At 42.6% G+C, this 13,156-nt stretch overlaps 1 protein-coding gene across 4 annotated transcripts in view; it reads right to left on the bottom strand.

Annotated features, from left to right (window-relative positions):
• Positions 1-13,156, bottom strand: part of PDE11A (phosphodiesterase 11A) — a 222,690-nt gene that overhangs the window by 90,953 nt on the left and 118,581 nt on the right. For all 4 annotated transcript variants that reach the window (XM_054044025.1, XM_054044026.1, XM_054044028.1 and 1 more), the window contains exons 7-9: positions 8,756-8,831; positions 7,191-7,258; positions 5,589-5,681 (exon numbers count right to left, since the gene is read on the bottom strand). In XM_054044025.1, coding sequence (XP_053900000.1) covers positions 5,589-5,681; positions 7,191-7,258; positions 8,756-8,831 — 237 coding nt within the window. The remainder of the gene's footprint in view (positions 1-5,588; positions 5,682-7,190; positions 7,259-8,755; positions 8,832-13,156) is intronic.

Here is a 13,156-nt window from a genome sequence, read left to right as displayed (position 1 = left end):
AGAGTGTCTTTTTATGAGAAGTAATGGACAAGAAAAGAAAGAGACACCTTTTCCACAATTTTAGGTTGACTGGTCTGCAACTTGCAAAGCTCTGTAGTAGCGTTCTGGCCCCCTCACTGGTTAAGGCCATTGTGTTATGAGATACTGTAACATGCAGTATTGGAATCAAAGGGTATGTCTACACTATGAAATTAGGTCGATTTTATAGAAGTCGATTTTTAGAAATCGATTTTATACAGTCGATTGTGTATGTCCCCACTAAGCTCATTAAGTCGGCAGATTGCGTCCTTACTACTGTGGCTAGCATCGACTCATGGAGCGGTACACTGTGGGAAGCTATCCTAGAGTTCCCGCAGTCTCCGCTGTCCATTGGAATTCTGGGTTAAGCTCCCAATGCCTGATGGAGCAAAAACATTGTCACGGATGGTTTTGGGTACATGTCGTCAGTCTCCCTTCCCTCCGTGAAAGCAACTGCAGACAATCATTTTGTGCCTTTTTTCCTTGGTTACCCATGCAGACGCCATAGCACGGCAAGCATGGAGCCCGCTCAGCTCACCACTGCTGTTGCGAGCATTGTAAACACCTCTCACATTATACTGTAGTACGTGCAGAATCTGACTAAGAGACAGCAGCATGAGGATGATTGTGAGGAGGACATGGACAAGGACATTCCTGAAAGCATGGGATGTGGCAATTGGGACATCATGGCTGCAGTGGGGCTGGTTGATACAGTGGAACGCTGATTCTGGGCCTGGAAAATAAGCACAGACTGGTGGGACCGCATAGTGTTGCAGGTATGGGATGATTCCCAGTGGCTGTGAAACTTTCGCATGCGTAAGGCCACTTTCCTGGAACTCTGTGAGTTGCTTTCCCCCTCCATGAAGTGCAGGAAGACTAAAATGAGACCTGCCCTGACAGTTGAGAAGCGAGTGGCGATAGCCCTGTGGAAGCTTGCAACGCCTGACTGCTACCGGTCAGATGGGAATCAATTTGGAGTGGGCAAATCTACTGTGGGAACTGCTGTGATTCAAGAAGCCAATGCAATCACTTCTGCTATCAAGGGTAGTGACTCTGGGAAATGTGCAGGTCATAGTGGATGGCTTTCTCTAACTGTGGTGGGGCGATAGACTGAACACATATCCCTATCTTGGCACCGGACCACCTTGCCAACCAGTACATAAACCGCAAGGGGTACTTCTCAATGGTGCTGCAAGCACTGGTGAATCACAAGGGACGTTTCACTGACATCAACGTGGGATGGCCGGGAAAGGTGCATGACGCTCGCATCTTTAGGAATTCCGGGCTGTTTGAGCAGCTGCAAGAAGGGAATTACTTCCCAGACCAGAAAATTACTGTTGGGGATGTTGAAAAGTCAATAGTTATCCTTGGAGACCCAGCCTACCCCTTGCTCCCATGGCTCATGAAGCCATACACAGGCACCCTGGACAGTAGTAAGGAGCAGTTCAACTATAGGCTGAGCAAGTGCAGAATGGTGGTAGAATGTGCCTTTGGATGTTTAAAAGCTCGCTGGCGCTATTTGCTGACTAGGTTAGACCGCAGCGCAACCAATATTCCCATTGTTATTACTGCTTGCTGTGTGCCCCACAATATCTGTGAGAGTAAGGGGGAGACGTTGATGGTGGGGTGGGAGGTTGAGGCTAATCGCCTGGCTGCCAATTTTGAACAGCCAGACACCAGGGTGATTAGAAGAGCTCAGGTAGGCGTGCTGCACATCAGAGAGGCTTTGAAAACCAGTTTCATGACTGGCCAGGCTACGGTGTGACAGTTGTGTGTGTTTCTCCTTGATGCAAACCCACCCCCTTTGTTAATTTTAATTCCCTGTAAGCCAACCACCCTCTCCCCTTCGATCACAGCTGGCAAAGGAAATAAAGTCACTATTGTTTTGAAACCATGCATTGTTTCTTTATTAATTAAAAAAAAAAAGGGAGATAACTGATAAGGTAGCCTGGGTGGGGTAGGGTGGAACGGGGGAGGAGGGAAGGACAAGGCCACATTGCTTATTGTAGCCACACTACAAATCAAAACTGTTTGAATGACAGCCTTCTGTTGCTTGGGCCATCCTCTGCAGTGGAGTGGTTGGGTGCCCAGAGCCTCTCCCCGAAGCGTTTTTGGGCATCTGGGTGAGGAGAATATGGAACTTGGGGAGGAGGGCAGGCGGTTGTGCAGTGGATGCAGCAGCGGACTGTGCTCTTGTTGGCTTTCCTGCAGCTCCACCAGACACCTGAGCATGTCCGTTTGCTCCCCCATTAGCCTAAGCATTGCATCTTGCCTCTTCTCATCGCACTCACTTAATGCTTTCCTGGACTCTGCCACTGACTGCCTCCATGCATTCAGCTGTGCCCTATCAGTGCGGGAGGACTGCATGAGCTCGGAAAACATGTCATCACAAGTGTGGTTTTTTTCGCCTTCTAATCTGCGATAATCTCAGGGACTGAGATGATAGGGGGAGCATAGAAACATTTGCACCTGCGGGGGGATAAAAAGGGAGAGTAAAATTTAAGATGATACATTTCTGAGAACAAAAGGGAGATTCTTTCACAGTGAATCAAGCAATTCACAGCAGACAGCACATGTGCTTTAGGTACAAGGTCGCATTTTGCCTTTTATATTGAGCGCCTGCCGGTATGGTGACACATCACACACAGCTGGGCAACAGAATTCGGTTTCCAAGGCAGCCATGGTAAGCCAAAGGGTACATGGGTTTGCCTTCATAACATGTGGGAATGTTTTCAAACTGCAGCGCCCTCCTTTCCCATAGCAAGCAATGCCGGTTGGGTTTGCCATTTAAACGGAGGGGCTGTGGTTTTCGGGTGGATGTGCAGCACACACCTCCCCCCATGCCTCCGCGTGGCTATTTGGGATGATCCCTTCACCCCTCCCTCCGCCGCGTGGCTATTCTCAGGGATGATCCCTTTTAACAGAGTGCAAACAGCCCAGTATGAACGGAGTCCTTTTAATGTTCCCTTACAAAAATTCCTCTATTTCAACCAGGAGACCATGAATGATATCACTCTCCTGAGGCTAACACAGAAAGATATAGGCCGAATGTTGCTTGAATGCGACCAAAACCCAGGACCATTCGCTGCCATGCTTTGTGCTGCAATGATTCCAGACTACTCGCTACTGGCGTGGTGTGGTAAAGTGTCCTACCATGGAGGATGAAATAAGGCAGCCCTCCCCAGAAACTTTCTGCAAAGGCTTTCAGAGTACCTCCAGGAGAGCTTCATGGAGATGTCCCTGGAGGATTCCCGCTCCATCACCAGACACGTTAACAGACTTTTCCAGTAGCTGTACTGGCCGCGAATGCATCCCAAGTCTTCAGGGCAAATCAAACATTAAACACTATTGCTTTTAAACCCTGTAATGTAGTTACAAATGTGCACTCACCAGAGGTGCCTTCTCCGCCTTTAGGGTTGGGGATCCCACCTTGGGAGGGTATTGGCTCCAGGGTGATGAAAAGGTTGTGGCTGCCAGGGAGAACGGATTCACCGCTTGCCTGCTGCGCATTCTCCTCCTCCTCCTCCTCCTCATCCACAAAATCCTCCTCCATGTTGCGTGAGACTCCCCCCTTGCAGGTGTCCACGGACAGTGGTGAGGTAGTGGCAGGGATGGCTCCAGGCACCAGCGCACCAAATGCATGCCTGGGGTGGCAAGCTGCTGGGGGCGGCCTGCCGGTCGCCGTGAGGGCGGCAGTCAGGCTGCCTGCAGGAAGTCCGCTGGTCCTGAGGTTTTGGCGGCAATTCGGCGGCGGGTACGCCGAAGGCATGGGACCGGCGGACCTCCCACAGGCATGCTGCCGAAAGCCGCCTGACTGCCGTGCGTGGGGCGGCAAAATACACAGAGCCGCCCCTGGGTAGTGGTTGGGTCCCCCTCTAGAATGCCATGCAGCTGATCATAGAAGCGGCATATATGGGGCTCTGACCCAGAGCGAACATTTGCCTCCTTTGTCTTTTGGTAGGCTTGCCTGAGCTCTTTGACTTTCACACGGCACTGCTGTGTGTCCCTGTTGTAGCCTCTGTCCATTATGCCCTGTGCAATTTTGGCATATATATTAGCATTTCTTCTTTTTGATCGGAGTTCTGCCTGCACAGAATCTTCTCCCCATACAGCAATCAGATCCAGTGTCTCCCGTTCACTCCATGCTGGAGCTCGTTTGCGATTCTGGGGGTACTGCATGGTCACCTGTGTTGCTGAGCTCGCCACACTGACCAAACAGGACATGAAATTCAGAAGTTCCCAGGGCTTTTCCTGTGTACCTGGCTAGTGCATCGGAGTTGAAAGTGCTGTCCAGAGCGGTCACATTGGGGCACTCTGGGATAGCTCCCGGAGGCCAATAACATCAATTTGCGTCCGCACTACCCCAAATTCGATCCAGCAATTTTAGCGCTACTCCCTTGCCGGGGAGTAGTACAGAAGTCGATTTTAAGAGCCCTTTAGGTCAACAGAATGGGGTTGCTTGTGTAGACACATTCATTATAAATCGACCTAACACAGCTAAATTTGACCTAACTCTGTAGTGTAGACCAGGGCCAAGTAGCAGAACTAGAAAGAGCTTTCATTATCTAGCCTTGATCTTTAGTAGAGAAAATGTGGTTTTCTTGAAGTACCAGACCTCAGCTCTGGCAGGCCCTCACTTTATTCCAATAATAATAAATAATGGATATAACTGTGAAAGAAAGATTTCTACAGATTTCGCCTCATGAAGCTAAAAGTACTAATGATATATATGATACCTCAGCTCTTCCCTTCAGAATTTTCCCCAGTTGCTCTGCCTTTTTCATTACATACAATAAGTTTAAAAATAAAAAACTACCCACAATTGGGTAGTTTATCAAGAATTTGTATATCAAGTTCTACAAATTTTCAGTAACTACACTCTTCTGATCCAACTATGGACTGGAAGTAAAACAAAGAAATCCTGACATTTCCCCCCACCCCTCCACCCCATGTGTATACTTAACCTCCCTTTTCCAGTGCCTCAAGGATTTTCACTCTCTTCTTTCAAATCCCTGCTCAAAATTCACTTTTTTTCACCTTACTTCTTACAGGTAACCGCTACTTTGGTGCTATTTATTTCTCTCCTCACTGGATGGGAATATATAGGCTTCATTCACAACATAACATGACTCTCATTACTTTTATTATTTTTTGAAATGTTGTTTCTCCTTTCTCTCCTTTCTCACCATTTCCTGGGTTTGTCTGATTTAGACTGTAAGCTCCTCAGAGCTGGGACCACATCCTTTTTTACTTTTGTGAATCACAACACAACTGTATGCCATTATCAGCTCAACACTTAGCAGGTATATGTACATTGCAACTGGGGGATTCTTTTGAGGTACACTAATTTAAACAAACTGAAGATTAGGTTCATTATAATAAATGTACCCCACATAATCTCCCCTAATGAAACAAGAATTCTAAGCAGACAGAACTGTATATTTAGAAAATGAGGCTAACTACAAAGTTCACTGTGATAAATTCTGCAGCAGAATGACCTTTTATGTATGATATGTTTATGACAAAAATGATTTACAGAGAGTGTTTGAATACTTTGATCATATACTTACATCAAGAGCCACAGATTGCTTTGCCCAAGATTTCTTCACTTGGTCATACATTATTGTGTTGTTGATGCCCAGGCCACAAAAAATAACAAAAGCCTAAAAAGAAATAATTCATTTAAAATAACAACACAAAGATGAATGCTGTTTTAGATGTTTGAAACAATAGGATGAGGAGTAAACTAGAAAACAGATACATTATAGAAATAATTGTATTTAGTTCAGGGCATGCTAGCTGGAGAATACTGGTCAGTAAAGCTGTTCTGTAAGATAAATAATTATGAGAAGAATCTGTTTAGGTAACTGTATTTTCAAAATAGCCTGCTTTCCGTGAGGCGCTCCAAATATAACACCTGACCTGTTTCTCAAGCTAAAATGAGTAATCTCTTGACATAATATGGGCCAAATCTCACTCTTACTTGGAGTCTTGGAACTGGACCAAGATTTGGCCTTAAGTGAACCACGATTGACAAACATACAATAACTATGATGGTGTGCAAAACCATACATGCCATGTTTGTCATCCCTCCCAGTATTGAACAGGGACTGGAAGACTGACAAAGTACTTTTGGGTGCTAGTTCCATAAAATATTATCCCACATTAAAAACAATGCAGAAAGCTAATCTAGTATGTTTTAAGTAACTGTGTGATCAAAAAACCTGCATACATGTAACAAGCCATGTTGTCCTGTGTCTTTGTATAGGTCAAAGTGCAATGAGACTCTGGTCCTGAATGGAGCATTTGAATGCTACAGCAATACACATAAATAAATTATATACCCTCTTAATTTGGCCACAAACATACCAAAACACTTTTATAGATGGCACTCTTATAGTGAATAGTTACAATTGCTACCTACAGGAAACAAAGAAACTAGATCTGAGAGATTCTCGAGAGGATAGTTAAATAATTATCCAATTTAAATACAATCAAGTAACAATGGTTTTAATCCTTATTATTTATTTTTTGTTTATAGATGTGCCAAACCCCATGTCTGAACTCCCCAATTTTTGGAGAAATTCATATCAGGATTCCAACTTTGTTGCTCAGAATCTATCTCTAGTTTTATCCTATTCCATTGCAGATCAGGGTCAGAATAAGATCTTTTTTCTGTTTGTTGATTAATGGTGAGAAAGATGAAACAGGGCATGGAGTGGTGGCATCTCTCAAACAGCTGCCACTTACAATAAGCTAGAATCCAAATGACAGGTTTCAGAGTAGCAGCCGTGTTAGTCTGTATCCGCAAAAAGAACAGGAGTACTTGTGGCACCTTAGAGACTAACAAATTTATTAGAGCATAAGCTTTTGTGGACTACAGCCCACTTCTTCGGATGCATACAGAGTGGAATAAATATTGAGGAGATATAGATATATATACATACATACAGAGAGCATAAACAGGTGGGAGTTGTCTTACCAATTCTGAGAGACCAATTAAGTAAGAGAAAAAAAGTTTTGAAGTGATAGCCCAGAAGAATCTGCTGATAAGGAATATAGACAGTGCAAGCCTTTTCCTTGCAAGTTAGGCTTAAACACCCTCAGTATCTAGAAATATAGAATTTATGCTGGCAGAGTACAGAATTGTTGCAAAGTTAAGTACATCTTACCTCAAATAATCGCTGATCAGCATCATCAAAGGGTTTCCCATCAAGCCGGTTCAACACTTGAGCTACCCCTTTAGAAAGTTAAAAGACAAAGCTTTTAATGTATATTCATTCATAATGCAGAAATTCTGTTCATTACTAATTACAATATTTTTCCAACTCTAAAGCAAAACTCCAAATAATTAATTATGAAAAATAGTAATAGCAAATAGCAATGTCTGAAAGTCTCATTGTTTTTGTTTTGATGACATGATTCAGTTTACTACTGTTAGCTGTTTTGTCTGTTGTGCAAGTATAATATTGGCAGTCTACATGGTATTACTCAGTGCTTTGTGTGAGAGATTAAGACCCTGATTCAGCAAGGTACTTAATATTTGACAAACTTTAGGCACATAAGTAGTCCCAAAGACTTCAGGGCACATGCCTATGTAACTTGCTGAATCAGTGCCTTCATTCTTAACTCTTAGCTAATTTACCATGACCCACATATATGAGTCTCTTTCCCCCCAAAACTGGCCCAACCATTTACTGAGTCAATAAATACCCAATTCTATTAAGCAACTTGTAGGGAAAAACTATTAAAAGCTGGTGGCTCTACATGAGTCAATATTAAATTCCTTTGTGAAAGACTCTTCCTTCTATTTACTTATAGCCCTCACAAAATATTGTAAAATGTATCAATGAATTTCTCTTTTGTCTCTTGCTATGCAACAAACATCATGAACCACAGTTTTTAAAAGGCACAATTACTATGTTTGTATTGGTTGCTTAAGCAGACAAAGCCTGGCCCTGTAATGTGATGAGTGAACATCACATCTGCAACGTACTTACCACTCTCAACTCTATTTTATTACCTACCATAACATATGGGGCCATGGGCCAGAGCCTCCGCTGCTGTAAGCGGTCATTGCTGCATTGACTTCAATTGAGCTACGATCATTTATAGCCCCATAATTTTACAGGGCCTCCCATTTTGTGTGGAAAAAATCAGGTAATTATTTGTCTAATCTGTATAGACTCCATGGAGCACCTTTCAGGATCAGACCAACAATTGCCCAAACTGTGCACACAAAAGGAGGCCCTTGAATGATTTCTCAATATGGCAGAGGCGGTGTTAGCCCATTGGGGGCCCTAACAGGAATATTCCCCCCCCCCACCCAACAAATAATAAAACAGCTAACAGGGGGGCCCCTTGAGCTGCTTGTGGCATTAAGCAATTGCTTAGTCTGCTTATGCCTAGCACCAGCCGTTCAATAATGGTACAAAAGTTTTCATGAAAATTGTTAAAGAAAACGACCAGTTTTCATCTCTTTCACCTGGAAGTTTCAACAAAGGGATTATTATTTCAAGTAATATAACAACGAAGCAATTGGAAAGCTGAAAACCAGTCCATACAGTATCCAAGTCAAAAAATGTTCCTTCTTGGATACTTAGTATGCCTCCTAGGTATCGTAACTGATTAACAATATTCAGCTGGGAAACAGAAGAAAAAGGAACACAATTAAAAAAACAGAAGTAAATTCATATGAGCACAATAATGCTGAACTTAGTTATGTGAAATATCTTACCAATTATTTGGTGGTTGCTATTCCATATAGGAACACAAAGAACAGACCTTATGTGAAAGCCAGAAAACTGGTCAGCCTAGGATGTAAAAAATGAGAACTTTAGCCATCGGTACAGTATTTGGGTAAGCTAATTGTAGTCCTCTGATGTCCCGCTAATAGTAACATGAAGGAGGACTTCAACAAGCTCATAGTTACAAATTAGTTTAATTCCACATGGGTCAAATCCTGCAGGCCTAATTCAATCAAAACGCCTATTGATGCCTAATCTATAGTAGGATTACTTGCATGAGTAAAGCAAGCAGGGCTTTGCCCAAAGTATTGGTTGAATCAGGGCCTGTATTAGAAACTGTCTTAACATATATGAAAACACAGCGCGTGCCTCAGAGAGCTTACAATGTTTGGTTCTTGATTTGAACTAAGGACTAAAAATGATTGGGATAATGCCCTGTCATTTGGATAACAGCTGAATAGAACAGTTTCAAGGAAGGGCTATACCAAGAGGAGATCACTCATGGGTCAAATATATTGGTGGCTTAGGAAAGGGAATATGAATCACCTGCCAAATGGGTTCAGAAGAGAGGTGTGGTGCCCTCCCCGAAGGGTTAATCTGATGTTGGTTTCAAAAACAGCCAATAAGCAAGAGAGGGGACGTATAGTTTAAGATTTGCAGAGGTAAGGCAAGAAGTGAGCTGGGAATTGGGTGGGAGAAGAAGGCAAATTTCAGGAGAAACTGAGGGCTGTGATCAAAAATGAGGAGGTGAGATTTCCTATGTAGATGTCACCTGTAATTCAGAAAAGACCTTTTGCCTCCCCGCTTGTTTTGAGGTAATATACTGTGATATGAAGCTTTGCAATGTACTTTTAATGCCATGGATTCTCCATTTTCTATGCTGTTCTTTAGAGTTAGTGCTGCAAGATGTCCCAAGGGATGCAAGCGATTCTTCAAACTCTGAAGAGAGGTTGAAGGGGGTGAACAGGGTGGGCTGAGACCGGCTGCAGCTATCAGCTAAAGGTAGAGATCAGGAGGTGTTTCTGGTGCTGATGTAAAACCCACAACGGGGGAAATGGTGACAGACTACAAATAAGAGGAGTTTGAGGAGCAAAGGTTACAATTCTGTAAGGAAGCAATGTACTGGGAACAGATGCCTTCTCAGATGCTGCAATTCCAAAGGCTGCTATGTGAGCAGCTGTATACTGATTCTATAATGACCTCCAACTGAGGACTTGGGGGAACTGCCATCTGCAAGAGTGTGAAGCAATTCAGTTTACTATTAAGAGTCATATCCTCCCCTCAATACATATATGGAACGTCTGATTGAAATCAATGGGGAGTCCCACATAAAATCTATGATAGGACATAGCCCTATTAGTCTTATGGCTCTTCTGTGAAGAAATGGGTAATTATATTTAAGCGGAAGGAATATGTGCAACGTACTGAACTCAGATCACCAGCTGCATTTCCAAACCCTCTCAAACAATCAAACATTGATCATAACTAACAACGAACTTCAGTCCCTCATGATTGTCATGTTTTACCAGTTACCTAACCATATTCTTCCATTTACTACTTGTAAAATACAAAAAATTGGGGAAAAACATTAGGCTAGAAATACCATCAAGATGCAGAAGGCTGTATGTTTGCGTACAAATTTATATAACTGGGCCAGCCTAGCACAATTCAGTTGAACTCAACTGAGATGAACACTTACACCAATGCTGAATTTGGTCCCAATAGCATTTTCTGTTTTTAACTTTTTTTCCTATATTGTTAGTATTCTCCAAAATTGTGATATTTTTTTCCTTTCAAAATAGTGGTGGTACATAGGTGCTGGAACTAGGGGTGCTGGGGTGCTGCCACACCCCTGGCTTGAAGTGGTTTCCATCATATACAGGGTTTACAGTTTGGTTCAATGGCTCTGAGCACCCCCACTATACAAATTGTTCCAGAACCCCTGTGGTGGGGTAATAAAAATTGAAAGTGATCACCTTGTGGACAACTTGTTTAATATTCCCAGGTAGCATGTTATTTTAAAAAATGTAACATAAGTATATGGAATGTAATATATAAAAACGGCCTCCTTTTTGTATTAGTTCATACTAGTATGTGAGTCAATATATAATCTCACATGTGCAAGATCTAAAACATATGCATTTAGATAGAAATCAAATATAAGTTACATATATTCTTTTTGTTCCATGTTGTAAAATTCTATGAGATGGAGCTTCGTAAGGCCCATTTCAATATAATGCAGCTTTTCGGGGGGGGGAGGAGGGGAGAACTGCTAGATTTTATTTATTGTCTGAGTTTTTGCAGATCTTGATGTAGATCTTAAAATAAGCTTAATGAAAATATCTCAGTACTAAATGTTCAGTGAAAGTGATTTGACAATGAAGCATCAGAATTTCATTTAAAAATTAGTGTGGAGGAAAGAGAATTTTTTTGTAACAGTAGTAGAGACAGAAGAATAGAATATGTGATTACAAATACAAAAGCATGTTTTATTTTAGTAATAAGGAGTGATGGTGTCCTTTTTTTTAATACACTTGATTGTGTCCAGAAATCATTGTTTAATTCACAATGCCAGTTGTAATAAATTTTTATGACAATACCAACAGAAAATAATTATTGCCCTTTATATTTGGTAATTCGCATAATTCTTCTCCTATATGTTAGTCAGTATCTCTTACTGGCATAGACTTTAAGTAAGTTTGAAATAAATATGAGATGGCTGCATTATTAATCAGAGCATGGCATATTAAAAGTATGATTGCAGACACATCAAGAATATGACGTGTTTTACTTCAGCATATCTCTTTGACAGGAAATATTCCCCAAGCATTAATTGTACTTTCTGAAATTCTGAATAGCATAGTTTCCCATAAACTAGTGCAGTGGGTGCACACTTTAAGTACTTTTCTGTTTTGGCAGATTCTGCTGGTTTGACAGCTCTTCCCTATACACGAAATGGAGAGTACCACTGGAACCAATGGAAACTGTCAAAATGGAAGGTTCTTTGAAAGTGTGCTCATTGTAGTAATGTAGTTTAAGAGGCTCATTGGCTAGAATTATGCACTGATTTACTCTAACCCATTGCCCATCCCCAAGGCAAATCCACTAAAGTAATGGTGGTGTAAGGGATACAATTCGGGGTGGAATTTGCCTCTCTGTCCATAGCTCACTGTGACCCAGTTGTTCACATTTCAAGCTGAGACTGGAATGATAACTTGAAATATTCCAAATCTGATATTGTCAGAATCCTACGTGAGTATATAGCAGAAAAGGAGTTTCTATATTGCAACTCAACCAATAACAAGAAAACTCCGAGCCGAAGCATTCCCTACGTGGAGTGAAAACTGAGTTATGATTTGTGAGTTGTGGAAACTGAGGCCTGATTTTCAGAGATGCTAGGCACTTGCAGCTCCAATTGACTTCCATTAGAATTGTGGGTGTTCAGGCATCTCTGAAAAAATTAGGGCCATGGAGTTGATGGCTCATTGTTCCCAAGGGATGGGCAGGGGCTTATCCCTCCCCCAGTACAGATAGGGCTTGGTCCTCAGAAAGAATCTGCACACAGATAATGCCTGCCCATTTCTCTGCCAGTGAAAGCATGCAAAAAGCAACTAGTCTGAGTGGGATAGAGCAGAAGTGGGAAGAACTGACCCTGTTGACCTCTGTGGCTGTTTTGCAGGGACTAGCCTTTGACCAGGCCAGGAGGTAAGCTGCTATTCCCACTACCAGCTCCATGAGGGATCTTAGCATTAATTAATCCCCACCCCGCATGCATTTATTTATGTCAGTTCCCTCATCCCTGAATGAGGTTTGAGAGCATCGGAACAGCTCCTGTAGAAACACTGCTTTGCTTAGGAGGCCAATGGGGTTGGGAAGTAGTGCAGAAGCCCAGGAACACTGTTTGGATAGCCCTCATCTCTGTGGGCTCTCAGGAGAGTTTGTGGGCCAAACCCCCATCAATTCCATAAGGGGACAAAACCTCCTGTCTGCCCAGAAAGGAGGGTTTGATCATTGTGAAACTCTGTGAGCCAAAACTCCTAGGATTCCCAGTCCAGTAAGCAGGAATAATCCATTCAGGGGACAGTTTGGTTCTTGGGTCCTGTCAAACTTAGGAAAGTAACCCAGTGCTGACAAATTCTGTCAAAAGTGGTGTTCGCTGCCTGTTCCCCAACCCCAGCAGGTGAAACTGTGCTCTGGGATATGCACATACAACTCCCATTGGCTTCACTGGAAGTTACATGCAAGTATCTAAGAGGGAAAAAAAATTAGCCCACTGTGTATATTTTATTGGTAAAAACATACTGGAATAACATTGGTTTGCTAAGTAGGACCACAAAACCCATTTGTCTTTTGAGATCATATTACTGCAGCTCCTGTTTACATTCAGTGTA

Source organism: Malaclemys terrapin, chromosome 11, assembly GCF_027887155.1.
Source record: "Malaclemys terrapin pileata isolate rMalTer1 chromosome 11, rMalTer1.hap1, whole genome shotgun sequence".
NCBI lineage: Eukaryota > Metazoa > Chordata > Testudines > Emydidae > Malaclemys > Malaclemys terrapin.
Note: the sequence above shows the minus strand (reverse complement) of the source record. Positions and strands in the feature narration are given on the sequence as shown.